Below are 15,912 nucleotides of genomic sequence, written 5' to 3'. Positions count from 1 at the left end.
CCTGTCTACTTCCTCTGTGTTGGGATAGTACTTAGAGGTACTCTCTTAATCATTCACATTAGTCTTAATTAGTTATATTAGTTTGAAGCCCTTAAGGGCTGGTTCCTGCCTCCCTTTTTCTCTAAGTTGTTCTTAGGCCACTCATTTGCCTAAGTCATTTTTTCTTATATCTCTTACACTCTCAAAAATTTGACCCTATGCTTCTACTGCAGTTCTGTGCTGCAACTTCTTTTCTAGGTGGCTTTCACCTCTCTGGGTGTAGGTCCTGTCATAGCACTTCCTCTCTCTTAAAAATACTAGACAAAGACTGCAAGTACAGTTTTCAGACCATCTGATCTATTCTCATACGTTTCCAATATTTCTTAGCGATTTCAACGACTGACTTAATTAGTGGCATATTTTTCCCCTTTGTAGTACATATCAACAAAAGGTGAAGTTTTTACTTTTTTGATAAAAATCTTTGATGCACAAAAGTTTTAATTTTGATGAAGTCTAATTTTCTCATTTGTTGCTTGTGCTTTTGGTGTCATATCTAAGAATCTGTTGCCAAACCCAAGGTCATGAAGACTTACCCTAAGTTTCTTTTAAGAGTTTTATGGTTTTTAGCTCTTATATTTAGGTTGTTGATCCATTTTGAATTAACTTTGTATGTGGTGTGAGGTAGGGGTCCAAATCCATTCTTTTGAATTAGGATACCTAGTTGTTCCAGTACCATTTGTGGAAAGACTGTTCTTGCACATTGAACAGTCTTGGCATCCTTGTCAAAAAATAGTTGACCATAGATGTACAGATTTATTTCTGGATTCTCAATTCTACCACATTTGTCTATTTATTTATCCCTATGCCAAACTCATGCTGTTTTGATTACTGTAGCTTGGTAGTAAGTTTTAAGATTGGGAATTGTGAGTCCTCTAACTTTGTTCTTCTTTTTCAAATTGTTTTTGCTATTTGGGCCCCCTAGTAATTCCATGTGAATTTGAGGATTGACTTCTTAATTTCTGAAAAAAAAAGCATTGAAATTTTAATAGGGATTACATTGAATCTGTGGATCATTTTGGGTGGTATTGACATCTTAATATTTTTCTTGTTAGTATTATCTATTCCTTGAAAAATTGGGATAATACTCCTGTAAAACTCTCTGGTCTCATGTTTATTTGGTGTATATTTATTTATTCATAGGCATATTTCAAATTCTGATCAGTTCTCCCTTTTTAATTGTTTTTATATCTTCCAGTGCATGGACATGGTATATCTGTTTATAGGTCTTCTTTAATTTCTGTCAGTACTGCTTTGTAGTTTTCAGTGTACCAATCTTTCAACATAATTGAATTTCTTCTTAGTTTATTCAAAAGTGAGGTTATCAAAATAAAATATTTAAGGCCTGCAAATAAACATATTATAATGGACATGTGTAATCACCACCTAGTTTAAGAACTAAATCTTAATTAACACAGTTAAAGCCTCCCAAAGGCATTCTCTTCCCTCCTTCAGATGTAATCACTCTTTAAATTTAGTGTTTATCATTTCCTTACAGAGTGTGGTAGGTTGAATAATAGCTGCTGCCCCCACCAAAGATATCCATGTCCTAATCCTTAGAACCTGTACGTTACTTTAGGTGGCAAAAAAAAAAAAGTCTGGGGACATGATTAAGTTAAAGGTCTTGAGGTGGTGAGATTATTTTTAGTAATCTGGGTGGGTCTTTAATCACATGGCTCCTTAAATGTGAAAGAGGTAGGCAGGATCTTCCCCCAGGGCCCAGATTAAGTTCCAGTATCTCCTCCAGTTTTTTTTAAGTGCATTTTATTGATTATGCTATTATAGTTTTCACAATTTTTCTCCCTTAATTGCCCCTCTGCCCTGTACCCCCCTAACCCTCCAGCATTCCCCCTAGCTTAATTCATGTCCATGGGTTATACATATAAGTTCTTTGTGTTCTCTGTTTCCTATACCATTTTGACCTCTCCCCATCTATTTTATACCTCCCAATTATGCTTCCTTTTCCCTGTGCCTTTCTCCCCCATTCCTCCCTTCTCACTGAAAACTTTCCATGTGATGTCCATTTCTTTGATTCTGTTCCTGTTCTAGTTGTTTGCTTAGTTTTTGTTTTCATTGTTTTTTTACATTCATTTGTTTATAGTTGTGAGTTTATTGTCATTTTACTGTTCATAGTTTTTGATCTTCTTCAATTTCTTAGATAAGTCCCTTTAACATTTCATATAATAAGGACTTGGCGATGATGAACTCCCTTAAACTTGACCTTATCTGGGAAGCACTTTATTTGCCCTTCCATTCTAAATGATAGCTTTGCTGGATAGAGTCATCGTGGATGTAGGTCCTTGCCTTTCATGACTTGGAATACTTCTTTCCAGCCCCTTCTTACCTTCCAGGTTTCTTTTGAGAAATAAGCTGATAGTCTTATGGGAACTCCTTTGTAGGTAAGTGTCTCCTTTTCTCTTGCTGTTTTTAAGATTCTCTTCTTATCTTTAATCCTAGCTAATGTAATTATGATATGCCTTGGTGTGTGCTTCCTTGGGTTTGCTTCTTTGGGACTCTGAGCTTCCTGGACTTCCTGGAAGTCTGTTTCCTTTGCCAGACTGGGGAAGTTCTCCTTCATTATTTATTCAAATAAGTTTTCAATTTCTTGCTGTCATTCTTCTTCTTCTGGCACCCCTATGCTTTAGATATTGGAATGTTTAAAGTTGTCCCAGTGGTTCCTCAGCTTCTCTTCAGTTTTTGGATTCTGTTTCTTCATTTTGTTCTGGTTGGATTTCTTCCTTTTGTTCCAAATTGTTGATATGAGTTCTGGTTTCCTTCTTGTCACTGTTGGTTCCCTGATCATGTTGCTTTATTTTACTTTGGGTATTCTTCATTTGTTCTTTCATTTTTTGACCAAGCTTGATCAGTTCTGTGAACATTTTGATTATCAGGGCTTTAAATTCTCCATCAGATCAGTTGGCTATTTCCTCATCTTTAGCTCTCTTTCTGGACTTTTGCTCTGTTCTTTTGTTTGGGCCCTAGTTCTTTGTCTTGGTGCACCTGATAAGTTGTAAGGTAGCGGAGCCTTACGTATTCACCCAGGCAGGGCAACCTTCCTTGCTGCTCTGGGGGGCTGCCTGTGGGCAGGGGCCAGAGAGGGAACAATGCAGCTTGCCTGCTCAGCTCTAGCCCACTTTCCAACGAACTCTTGCATGAGATTGGGAGTTTCTCCCACCATGGCAACCTCACCGTAGTCTATAGTCAGCTCTGAGTCTCAGTTTCCCATTCAGCCAGCCCTGTCTGCATGGTCCACTGCCTTGCCAAGGGTTCTGTCTGTCCACCTGTCTTACCAGTCTGGTTGGTCTGTTTGACTGTTTTTTTTTTTAAATTCCTTGGTTGTCAGAGTTCCATGCAGTTTGATTTTCTGCCACTCCTGGTTGTTTATTGATTTTAGATTGGTTTTTATTCTCCTTTTGGTTGTTCAAGGAAGTGAAGGGTTTCTACCTATGCCTCCATCTTGGCCAGAACCCCTCAGCAAATAATCTCTCCTCCAGTTTTTATGACCTACAGATATTTTTAAAGTCTTGGGACACTTTTCTCTTTGAAATGTAAATTTCAGGGGACTTTCTGATACCTTGGGAACTTGACCCAGGGGACTAGTCCATACTATAACCATTTGACCTTCTTGGGGTGACAAGAGAAATTTTATTATCCTTTTGGATCAGAGACATTAATTATGCAATGGCTATGGATCTAATCCCCATAATATGTGGGAAGTAAAATATTTGTAGAGGAAATAAGTACAAAACATATATCATGATAGATTTCTGTGTCTCTGGAAGCTAGAGCTTTTTATAGCACTGAGATATCCAGGGGATATTTATTTCCTCACATTAATTTATCAACTTTGATATAACTTTTCATCATGACTGAATTTTTAAGTTTCTCCTTGTATCTTCATGGCTATATTATTAGATGCTTACATATTTATAATTGTTACATACATGCAGTGACTTGTTTGAATTGTTTTCTTTAATTATTATATATGATAATACAGATAATACAGGGGGATCTGCTATGATCACTGGCGAGAGGGGAGGGTGGCCAGGCAGCTCCTGGGAGTCCGCTGCTTCCCACCTAAGGTTAAACAAACCAGAGAGGCAGCATCATGTTGCCTCGGCAACTGAGCTAGCACAACACAGTGTGACACTTCCACACCACCAGGTGAGACGCTGCAACCTGGCGAGTGTGACTGATGAGGGAAAATCCCTCTTACCCCACCTTCCAGTTCCTGATTGAAGGGAAAACAAAAGGTCACAGGGACACATGTACCTAAAGGTTAACATGGCAGCAACCGGGAGGTACCAACCTGCCGGTCTAAACCTACAGAATTGTCTGGAGTGCTGGCCACTTCTGGAGTGAATGGAATTTTGAGCGGGGAAATTTAAACAGGGCAGAGAGAGTCTGATCTCTTTACCTCTCCCTCTCATACCCTGTGGGAGGCCGGATTGTTCTTGGGTGGGTGGGCTCTGGAGACTGTGTAGTCTGGCAGTGAACTTGGGCCCTGGGAGCCAGGAGCAGTGGAGGTGGCAATGAGGTGGTCGTGTGGTGGTGAGGGCTGCGCGCCGCCAAACTCCAGAAAGGTGCCTGAAGCTGGACTGCTACCAGGAACCAGCGGAGCTGCCTGGATGGTAGACCTGCAGCCATCCCCGTTTCCCCAAGGACAGTATCCTTAAATGGAAGAAAGAACTCTGGGCACACCCTTGAACTAATCTGGCGAAGTGTGGTGGGGTTTTTCTCTGGATATGCTAGAGGGAATGGGCTCTGAGACAGAAGCCTGCCATCCTTCAAAAAAAAAAAATTTGTATAGCTTTTGAATAAAAGACCTCTTTCAATTTTCACTAAAATTCTGCCTCTAGAATTTATTGGCGACAGGCAGCAGGACCCTACCTCTGTTCGGTAACAGTGATTCTCTTCATCAAATAAACTTTAAAAATCCACCTAAAATACTATACTGAACAAGACAAACACACATGAGACATAATAGCTATAAAAATATCAGAGGGAAAAACAGTAAAGCAAAGGCATTGTTAAGGATAAATTTTGCCTTCGAACCTGTGAATTTTGCTAAATTTACTGTTACTGTATATACTTGGATTTATTTTTCTCATTTCATTTTATACTATTTATCCCTCTTTTTATATGCTTGTTTTTCTTCTTTCTTACCTTTATTTATTGAGCTTTAAAATCTACCTCCTTATCCCCATTTTCATGTTTTAGAAGATATACACTCTATTTCTACTATTTCAGTGGTTTCTCTTAAATATTTTTAGCATGTGCATTTACCTTACTCAAGCTTAAAGTAAGTGAATATATATTCTTTCTTCTGGAATAATTACCAGAATTAAGAAAACTCTTCCTAGTTTTAGAATATTAGTATTAGTTAGTGTTTTCTTCCACCTTGTTTTGTACCCCCACCTTGGTTGTCATTACTAAACTTTTGTATAAGGTTATGGCTTTACCCTTATACTTATTAGTTCCCTTGCCCATCATTACTATTTCTATCTGACTCCTCTCTTCTGATTCCAATGTCCTGTAGAAACTCTTTTGTGAGGAGTCTGTGAAGGCTAACTCTTTCAATCATTGTCTTAAAGTGTCATTACTTAACGTTGATCCTTGAGTTGTAATTTATTTGCATGTGGTATCTGAGATTGATAAGTACTCTGCATTCTGTCTTCTGTGGTTGCCAGATGGTATTCTTTAGTAGATAGCTGTCTCTGGTTGCATTTAAAGTTTTCCTTTGATTTTGTCCTTTTGCAATTCCACTAAATTCCACTATAATGCCATGGTGTCTTTTGATTTTCCCATTTGGGATTTCTTGTACTTCTTCTTTAAAAAAAATTTATTTATTTATTTATTTATGTATTTATTTATTTATTTATTTATGGGGGGAGGGAAGGAGAAAGAGAAGGAGAGAAACATCAATGTGTGGTTGCCTCTCACTCACCCCCAACTGAGGGCCTGGCCTGCAACCTAGGCATGTGCCCTGACTGGGAATCGAAGTGGAAACCCTTTGGTTTGCAGGTCCGCCCTCAATCCACTGAGCCACATCAGCCAGGGCTTCTTGTACTTCTTGAAACTGAGAATTATTGCTTTTCATCAGTTCTGGAACATGTTTACCTGTGGTGTTTTTGAATTTTGCTTTGATTCCATTTTCTTTATTCTCTACTTCTGGACATTCTATGAAGATATATAGAATGTTGGACCTTTTCATGTCATAAAACGTGTCTCTTAACCTCCTCTGTCCATTCCATCTTTTTCTTTGTCTATGCCTTATAATCTGTAATTTCTTTCAATATGTATTTCAGTTTGCTAATTCTCTTATCAGCTAGCTTTCAACTACTATATAATGTGAACATTGAGTTTTTAATTTCAATAATTGTATTTTTAATTCTCACAAATTTTATTTGGTTCCTTTATAAATCTGCCCAGTCCTTTTTCAACAGCTTTCCTCAAGAATTTAATTTTCTTTTGTATCCCTTTATCACCTTAATGTTATTTAATTACTACCTGATAATTTTATTAATAAAGTTATTGTTCTTCTGTTGTTGAATATAGTTGCATTTTTTTCCTTCATGTGTTTTGTAACTTTTATTGAGAGCTTATTTTGTTGGGGCTTAATCTGTGGAAATCCTACAATGGCTGGTTTGAGGGCATGTCTCTTTAGAGAGGGTGGTATTCATTTCTGCCAAATGTTCCATAGTTCCTACCAACTTGGAAAGTCTTTGCATGTTAATGTATCAAATCCAGTTAAAATGGTAATAAATTCAAACTGGATCCCACAAATAATTAAAAATTCAAGTCCCTTAAAAATTCAGGATAGCTGGTTTGGTTATAAATTCTTTGGGAGATTTTTTAAAATCTAAGGCAAGATATTTGTTGCCAATAAGCAGGTGCTTTTTTTTTAATGTCTCTCATAATCCTGGATCTATCTCCCTCTCTCTCCCCCTCCCCCTGCCCCCCACTCAGTTATGACTTCTGGCTTTGTAGTAGGGACTTTTCCTACCCCTGCATGGCCAGTAAAATCTGAACTTTCTTGTTATGGAAAGTAGCAATCATCCCAGCAACTGAAGCCTGTGCATATTATTCTGTGTCTGGGTTTACAAACTTGGGGCCCTGGATATTTTCCTTACTTTCTTGAAAAAACTGTTATTTTTTTTTAAAATATGTTTGTTTTATAGGTGAAATCATATGGTATTCATCTTTTACTGACTAGCTTATTGGGTGGAGGAGGGCAAAGGGGGAAAAATTGGGACAACTGTAATAGAATAACAATAAAAATGACTTAACAAAATGTGTTTGTTTTAGAGAGTAAACATACTCTCTAAGTATGGGGTTTGGGGGTGGAGGAGTAGAGAGAGGTTGCTAAGAAGATGCAAACCTTCAGCTATAAGATGAATACAGTCTGAGGATCTGATGTAAAACATGGTGTCTGTAGTTGATAACACTGTGTTATATAATTGAAGTTTGCTAAGAGACTAGAACTTAAATGTTCTCTCTCATACACACACAAAGATAAATATATGAAGTGATAAATGAATTAATTGGGGGGAGATACTTTTGCAATGTATATGTATATCAAATCATGATGTACACTTTAAATATCTTAAAATTTTGTATGCCAACTGTACCTCAATAAAGCTGAATTAAAAAATTTAAAGAAATGTGTTTAAATATTTAATACTTAATGATATTTTATATCAAGAAGGTTTCCAGATTTTCTAGTTTATCATTTTTTCCAAATATAGAAGCCAAGGTGGGTTTATTGATCTTTTCCAGGGATCCTATAATTTTAGAAAAAAATCTGGTTCAGTTCAGCAAACTATTATTGAATGCCTTCTGTATACCAGCTACTATTTAGAAATCACTAATTTTCTAGAAGGATTCTACTTTCATTCAGAAAATAAATCTGCTTGTCTTTCTCACCACAAAAAAATATTTTTTTTCTTTGTGTTTAGATTTTCTTCTACCTCAGTTTAAGAGATGTGGTAATATGTGGTCAAGTCTGTCACTCCTGGATGTCAATGACACAAATAGGCTCATTGTGGAACCGTGTAAGTAGTCACCACCTGGAGCTACATCTTTACTGTCATGTGCCGCTTTGCAATGGGGATATGCTCGGAGAAGAGCACCATTAGGTGACTTTGTCATTGTGTGAACGTCATAGAGTGCACTTACACAAACCTAGATGGTGTGGCCTACTACACACTGAGGCTTTACAGTATGGTCTGTTGCTCCATAGCTATAAGCCTGTACAATATGTTAGTGTAAAAAACAACATGAGAGTAAGTCAAGCACAACAGAAAATGATGCAGTTAAGATGTGGTAAACAAGAGATGTATGAAGCTGCTGCTGGCATAGCATAGTGTACTGTTTTACAGCTAAGTTTTTTTTTATAAATAGAAAGAGTACATGCTAAAATAATGATAAGTAATATAGTAAATACCTAAACTAGTAACATAGTAATTTATTATCAAATATTATGCACTGTGCATAATTGTATGTGCTATACTTAAAACTGGCAGCACAGTGGTTTGTTTATACCACAATCATTACAAACAAGTGAGTAATGTGTTGTGCTACAATGTTACAATGGCTACAACTTAACTAGGTGACAAGAATTTTTCAGCTCCATTATAGGCTTATGTGATCATCTTCATTATATGAAGTTCATCGTTGACTGAAATGTCTTTATGCAATGCACAACTTATTTTTAGTTCTTAAAGGAGAATGAAATACTTTAAGCCAAATGTAGTAGTGACTACCTTCTTTCCTGCTCCTGGTTATGTGGCCATCAAGAGTAGATACACTTGTTTTTCTTTTATGCAGGCACAAGCCTGAAGGATGAGATAAAAATGTAATGTTATTTTAAGAGATACATTATTAGTATTCTTTACTTTAAATGGTAGAAATAAATTGAATATTATTTTTAGAATGAAACAAAGTTCTTTTTTATCTGTTAGACTTACCAGTGCCTAACTCAGTATGCTACAGAGAGAAATTGAGACAATGCAAGTAAAGTTCTGAGTGTAGAGTCTGTGTGTAAGCAGCATGAAATAAATATTAGCTACAATTATTAGTTCAAAAACCATAACAAACCAGCCTAAAATATGGAGAAAAGGATAAAACAACAGCATGAAATTTGGCTAAAATATACAACATGTAAACAAAGTTCATTTGCTACTAATACATTTGCATGCACACAGATATGCATACACTCAGGCATTTTCTAAAATGAGCATCTAGGCTGGTACCTCAGTACTTTTCTTGTCATTGTACTATTTTTTGTATTTTTCTAGAACATGTCTGTGTTTCTCATTCCAAAGAGACACTGGGAAGAGGTCTTGGCCAACAACAGAAAATCCCTAATGACTTCTCTATTCTGTTTTATGGATGATACTTTAATCTCAACAACTATGATCATTTATGCCAACAACCAATGTTGCAGTGGCAACATTTTCTCTGTTGCCTAAAGTCCAGTTAATAACTGACTTTTTCCACTGCACTTTAATTGCTAATAACTGGAAGACTAAAGATATCATGTGCTCAGACTCATTTATGAGTAGATGGCCAGGGCCCTTGGCAGAAACTCTAAAATTTACACAGAGAGACTAAGAGGAGTTGACAAGATGATGGGGTCTCTAGTTTGATAAGTCATCTCAACATTTTTATATCCCATCAGAACACCATTCCCTTGCTCGGCTGTACTGTTGTACTCTTATCTTGTCAACAATGGCAAGAAGAAAATGTGCTTCTGTCTTAGCTAACCCATAATAGCTAACACATTAAGTATTCCTGTTTTACATTTATTTTTAGTTTAAGACAGTTACTCTCAAACTTTAGCATGTATCAGAATCATCTGAAGGGATTGTTAAAACAAATTGCTGGTTGCCACCCACTGAGTTTCTGTCTCAGAATGTCTGGGGTGGGGCTTGACAATTTGCATTTCCAACAGGTCTCTGGATGATGCTGATACTCCTGGTCCCAGGACCACACTTTGAGAATCAAAGTAAAGAAAGATTTAAAGTAGGAAATTTCTTACTTTGTGACAGATTGGGGATGTTGCTTTTTTTTTCCTTTGGACAACCCATAAAGAAGGAAAAAATGAACCTAAATGGTCTGGAAGAGAAAGAATGTGTACTATATTAAGATTAGGACAAATCCTGCAGAATTCTGTCAGAAAAAGCCAGAATTAGAAAGCCACTCTGCTTAGAGACTTCATTGGGTAAAGATGGAGGATATATGAGTGCATGGCAGTGAAGAACAAAGCCAGGATAAGAAGTTAAGTTTCATTATGTTCAGCACATTTCTCTTTCCACAATTCTAAGTTGCCCTTCATCTTTAATTACTTTTGCCTTTATTTGTGAGTACTCAAATGTGGCACAATTATAACAAACACTTTAGCAGTAAGAATTGCTTTGTTCAGAAGGAAAAAATGGGATGTTCATAAACTTACCCTTTCAATTGAAAAATACTATTAATACTATGATGGCAATATTATTGTTTATCAACCAGCCCTGACCATTCAGAACTCACATAAACCTCTGTGCTCTTCAGATTTACATACAATCAGCCAAGTCCACTCAGGTCATCTTTTCTTGACTCTAGAATGACCTCCAAATTATAACTTACGAAAAGGTCTTTATAAACCACACATTATAAATTGCCTTTCCCACAGCCAAGGAGTCAACATATAGTCTGTATTCATAAAACATGAGGCAGAAATATTAACCCCGAATGCACTGACACTGAAGTGGGGGGCATCCTTGGGGCTCACCTGGGACGATGGGGGACATCCAGGCCACTCCAAGACAATTGACTCAGGTTGGGGTGAATGTGAGGTCCCATTCTCATGGCTATCGACTTGTACTGGACATTTTGAATCTGTTTGTAATTAAACCTAAGAATGACCATGAAAAAAAAAATCTGCTTGTAATTAAGGTTGGGAAGGACCATTGAAAACAACAGCAAAAGCTCTCCAAATGAATAATGTGATCAAGAAATTTTAGTCCTTGATGATTTAAAAATATTTTAAAAATTTATATTCAAAAGATCTTTTTATTTTTAATGTCTTTTGTTTATTCTTTTTAGATAGATTTTTCCACAGTAAAAAATATGATCACAGATAAACATATAGTGTCTACTCTGCAAAGGTGGCGTCTAAATGTGCTGCACTTGAATTTTCGTGGTTGTCTTCTACGATTGAAAACTATGAGATCTGTCAGTAAGTATGTTAATTACAACTGTTTTGCTTTTCTGTATTTTAATTAAACAAATATAAAAAAAGTAAAAATGAAATGGAGACTTTAGTTACAGTCTTGGGCCACAGAATGCTAATTACAAGAATCTATAAAGCTTATAATATAGTCAACTCTTACTGGATTGAATACCTTGGGAGTTAATTCTTTGTCCATTTGAATTGACCATGCCCTTTTGTCTAGCATTTGTCAATCTATATACCATCAATTCATCTCCTAAAAATATGGTAGAAGAACATATTCTCATTTAAAAAATTCTAACAATAGATAATCAAAGAAAAAATTTCCCTCAATATAAGGTATTCAATATTATGCTTTCTCTTTTTCTAAAATATATTGACATACATGTGATTAAAAATACAAATTAAAAATTTTAACTTGAAAGGGACCATATTGTCATATATTTTCTTTTATATCTTAGAAATCTTTCCATGTCAATACTTATATATCTATTAAATCATTTTTAAATACTTAAAATCATTTTCCATATTATGGATGTACCATAGTTATTTAACTTTCTTCCTATTGAGGGACACTGAAATTATCTCCAATTCTTTCCAAGCTGTTTTGTACTTTCATTGTGATATTTGTTTTTAATTGTCTAGCTCAGGCTGCTATAATAAAGTTTCATAGATTTGGTGACTTATGAACAACAGAAACTTATTTTTGACAGTTCTGGAGGATGGAGGTTCAAGGTCAGGATGCCAACATGGTCGAGTTCTAGTGAAGGTCCTTTCCCATTAGCAGAATGCCATCTTATTATTATATCCTCACATGGCAGAGGGAGAGTGAGAGAACTTTCTGGGTTTTCTTATATGAGGGCATTAATCCTATTCATGAGAGGTCCACCCTCATGACCTAATTACTTATTGAAGGCCCTACTTCAATAAGTAATTGAAATAAAAATATTTTATTTACTTATACAAGTAAATAAGTAAAATATTTTTACTTTTTAAAAGTATTTTGTGCCCTGGCTGGTGTGGCTCAGTGGATTGAGTGCTAGCCTGAGAACCAAAGAGTCACTGGTTCAATGTCTGGTCACAGCACATGCCTGGGTTGCAGGCCAGGTCCCCAGTAGGGGTGGGGCATGTGAAAGGCAGCCACACATTGATGTTTCCCTCCCTTTCTCCTTCCTTTCCCCTCTCTCTAAAAATAAATAAAATCATTAAAAAATAAAAAATAATAAAATAAAAATATTTATATTTTATTATAAAAATATAAGTAATTGAAATAAGAAAATATGTTTCCTAGGTAAACTATTATATCATCTAGTACTATTAACAGTTTTATTTTTATTCATTCCTATTCTTGTATCTTTTTTTCCAGTAGCAGGGATATGTAGCCATCTTGTCTTGTTCTTGACTCTTTTATTTTTAGTGAGACTAGTATTAATATTATTAGACCTCTTAATTTCTGGTATACACTATATCTATAGGGATATACAATACTACTGTTTCTACTTTTACAGCAGCCATGTTCTACATATTCCTCATTTACTCTGGTTATGTCTGCCTTAGACTTTTAGAAACTATTAATTTCTGATCCATCATGATCATTCCTGCTTTTTTCTCCAGAGATATTATAGATTTTGGAAAAAATATAGCTTTTGGAGTTTGGGCAGGAGAAGAATGCTGAAACATAGGCTTAGTCTACCATCTTGAAAAATTACTACTTTTTTAGTAATAAAAGTTAACAAAGTAACTGTAAACCTTAATGTGTTAGTCAGCAAAACACTGTCTCTCCCTCTCTATATATACATGCACATCTGTATATATATAGAAAATATACATAAAATATGCTATTAAATAAAATCTATGTTTTCAGAAGAAAGAAGCAGAAACAAGATACAATATTCAAGGTTTCAGTTTGACCTAAGATTTTTATGATCGCAATTATGGTTGAACAGTGTAATGAGTTTCTGAGGAATGGCAAGGCTTGTATCTCTGGAAATTTTTATTTAACTTATTTATTGAGATAAAATTGACATAACATAAAATTTTAACTTTTTAAAGAATACAACTTGGCAGTTTTTAGTATATTCACAATGTTGTACAACCATCATCACTATCTAATTCCAAAACATTTTTATCACCCCCCCGCCACACACAAAACTGCATATCTATTTTGCCTTTCTTTTTCTTGTTTAATTGCCCAGGCTGGCACTTCCAATACAATCTTGAGTAAGTGGTAAGACCAGACATCCTTGTCTTGTTCCTGTTCTCAGAGGGAAAGTTTCTAGCTTTTCACAATTAAGTAAGATGTTAGTTACAGGTTTTTCATAGATGCCCTTTTATTGGTTTGATGATGTTTCTTCAAGTTCCTAGTTTCTTAAGTGTTTTTTTTTTCATTATAAAAGGGTGTTACATTCTGTCAAATGCTTTCTGTACATCCACCAACAAAGTTTTTTCTTTATTCTATTAAATATAGTTTATTACATTGATTGATTTTTGTATGTTGACCTGCCCTTGCTTTCTGGGATCAATCTCATTTGTTCATAGCATGTAATAATATGCTGCTATATTCTGTTTCTTAATATTTTATTGAGAATTTTGCATCTATATTTAAAAGGAATATCAGTTTGTAGTTTTCCCTTTTTTTGGTGATGTGTTTAGCATTGTTATCAGGGTAATACTGGCTTTACAGAATGAATTAGGAAGTGTTTGGAAAGACTCAATGTTAATTATTCTTTAAATGTTTGACAGAATTTGCCAGTGAAACCAAATAGTTTTAGGTTTTTCTATGTTGAAGGTTTTTGATTGCTGATTTAATATCTTGTTATATGCCTATTCAGATTTTTTGTTTTTTCTTTTTTAATTAATTAATTAATTAATTAATTAATTAATTTTTAGAGAGGGAAGGGAGAGAGAAAGAGAGAGAGAGAGAGAGAGAGAGAGAGAGAGAAACATCAATGTGTGGTTGCTGGTGGCCATGGCCTGCAACCTAGGCGTGTACCCTGACTGGGAATCGAACCTGCGATGCCTGGTTTGTAGCCCGTGTTCAATCCACTGAGCTATAGCAGCCAGGGATTTTTTTGTTTTTTCTTGAATAAGTTTGTTCCTTTATGTGTTCTTAGGAATTTGTTAATTCCATGTCAGTAATCTAATTTCAATAATCAATTTTTAGGTTAGAATTTTTCATAGTATTTTTTTATAATCTTTTTTTATTTCTGTGAAGCAAATAGTATGGTATGCACTTTCATTTTTTTATTTTAGAAATTGAGTCTCCCCTCTTATTTTTTTTGGACAGTGTAGCTAAAGCTGGTTATTTTGTTAATCATTTCAGACAACAACCTTTTTTATTGTAGTACAATATACGTAACATAAAAATTATGATTTAACCATTTTAAGTGTATAATTCTGTGGTATTAAGTACATTCACATTGTTGTGCAACTGTCTTCACCATTCATCTCCAGAACTTTTTCATCTTGTAATATTGAAACTAAGCACTAATTTTGTATATCCCATTTCTGCAGCCCTTGGCAACTCTATTTTACTTTCTGTCTCTTTGAAGTTGACTATTCTGGGCACTTCATATAAGTGGAATCATATAAATTTGCCTTTTTTGACTGGTTTATTTCAATTAGGATAATGTCTCCAAGGTTCACTGCAGTTGTAGCACTTGTCAGAATTTCTTTGCTTTTAGAAATATATAAAATTCTAAAAATATTCAACATTTCAGGATTGAATTAAGAAGAAACATGAAATCTGAACAGACTGATAACTACTTACAGAATCAAATTAGTAATCAAGAATTTCCCAACAAAGTCCTGGACCAGATGATTTAACACTCAATGAAAAATTAATATCTCTCCTTCTCAAACTTTTCCCAAAAATTAAAGATGAAGCAATTCTCCCAAATTCATTTTATGAGGCCAGCATTACCCTGATACCAAAGCCAGACAAAGACACTACAAAAAAAATTATGGCTAATATCCTTGATTAATATAGATGCAAAAAACCTCAATAAAATATTAGCAAACTGAATTCAGCAATACATTAAAAAGATCACACACCATGGTCAAATGGGAATTATTCCTGGGATGCAAGGTTGGTTAAAAATCCACAAATCAATTAACATGATATACCACATACACAAACTCAAGGATAAAAATTACATGATCATAACAATAGCTGAAAAAAAGTCCAACATCAGTATATGATAAAAACTTACTGCAAAAGGGGTGAAAAGGGCAACATCTCACCATAATAAAGGCTACATACGACAAACCCATAGCTAACACATACTCTTTTGATTACTATTGTCTTGTTGTACAGTTTGATGTCAGGTAGCATAATACTTCCAAATTCTTTTTTCATGATTGCTTTGACTATGATTGTTTTTGTGGCTCCATATAAATTTTAGGATTAGTAGTTCTAGTTCTGTGAAAGTTGCCATTGTTATTTTGGCAGGTGTTGTATTGAATATGAAAAGCTGAAATCTTTTCCCTTAAGATCAGGAACAAGACAAAGTTATCACCTTTCACCATTTTTATTCAACATAGTGTTGGAAGTTCTAGCCATACAAATCACACAAGAAAAAAACAGAAGATATCCCAATTGGAAAGGAAGAAGTTTAACTCATTATTTGTAGATAATAATTATTCACGATACTATATAG

At 35.1% G+C, this 15,912-nt stretch overlaps 1 protein-coding gene across 1 annotated transcript in view; it reads left to right on the top strand.

The window, feature by feature from the left end:
- FBXL13 (F-box and leucine rich repeat protein 13) overlaps nt 1-15,912 on the top strand; it is a 275,894-nt gene that overhangs the window by 79,854 nt on the left and 180,128 nt on the right. Inside the window, exons 8-9 of the mRNA XM_045827260.1 lie at nt 7,995-8,090; nt 11,128-11,260. Coding sequence (XP_045683216.1) covers nt 7,995-8,090; nt 11,128-11,260 — 229 coding nt within the window. The remainder of the gene's footprint in view (nt 1-7,994; nt 8,091-11,127; nt 11,261-15,912) is intronic.

This window comes from Phyllostomus hastatus, unplaced genomic scaffold, assembly GCF_019186645.2.
Source record: "Phyllostomus hastatus isolate PE091 unplaced genomic scaffold, TTU_PhHast_1.1 phas_scaffold_78, whole genome shotgun sequence".
In the NCBI taxonomy this organism is placed as follows: Eukaryota; Metazoa; Chordata; class Mammalia; order Chiroptera; family Phyllostomidae; genus Phyllostomus; species Phyllostomus hastatus.
This window is presented reverse-complemented; position numbering and strand designations above follow the sequence as displayed.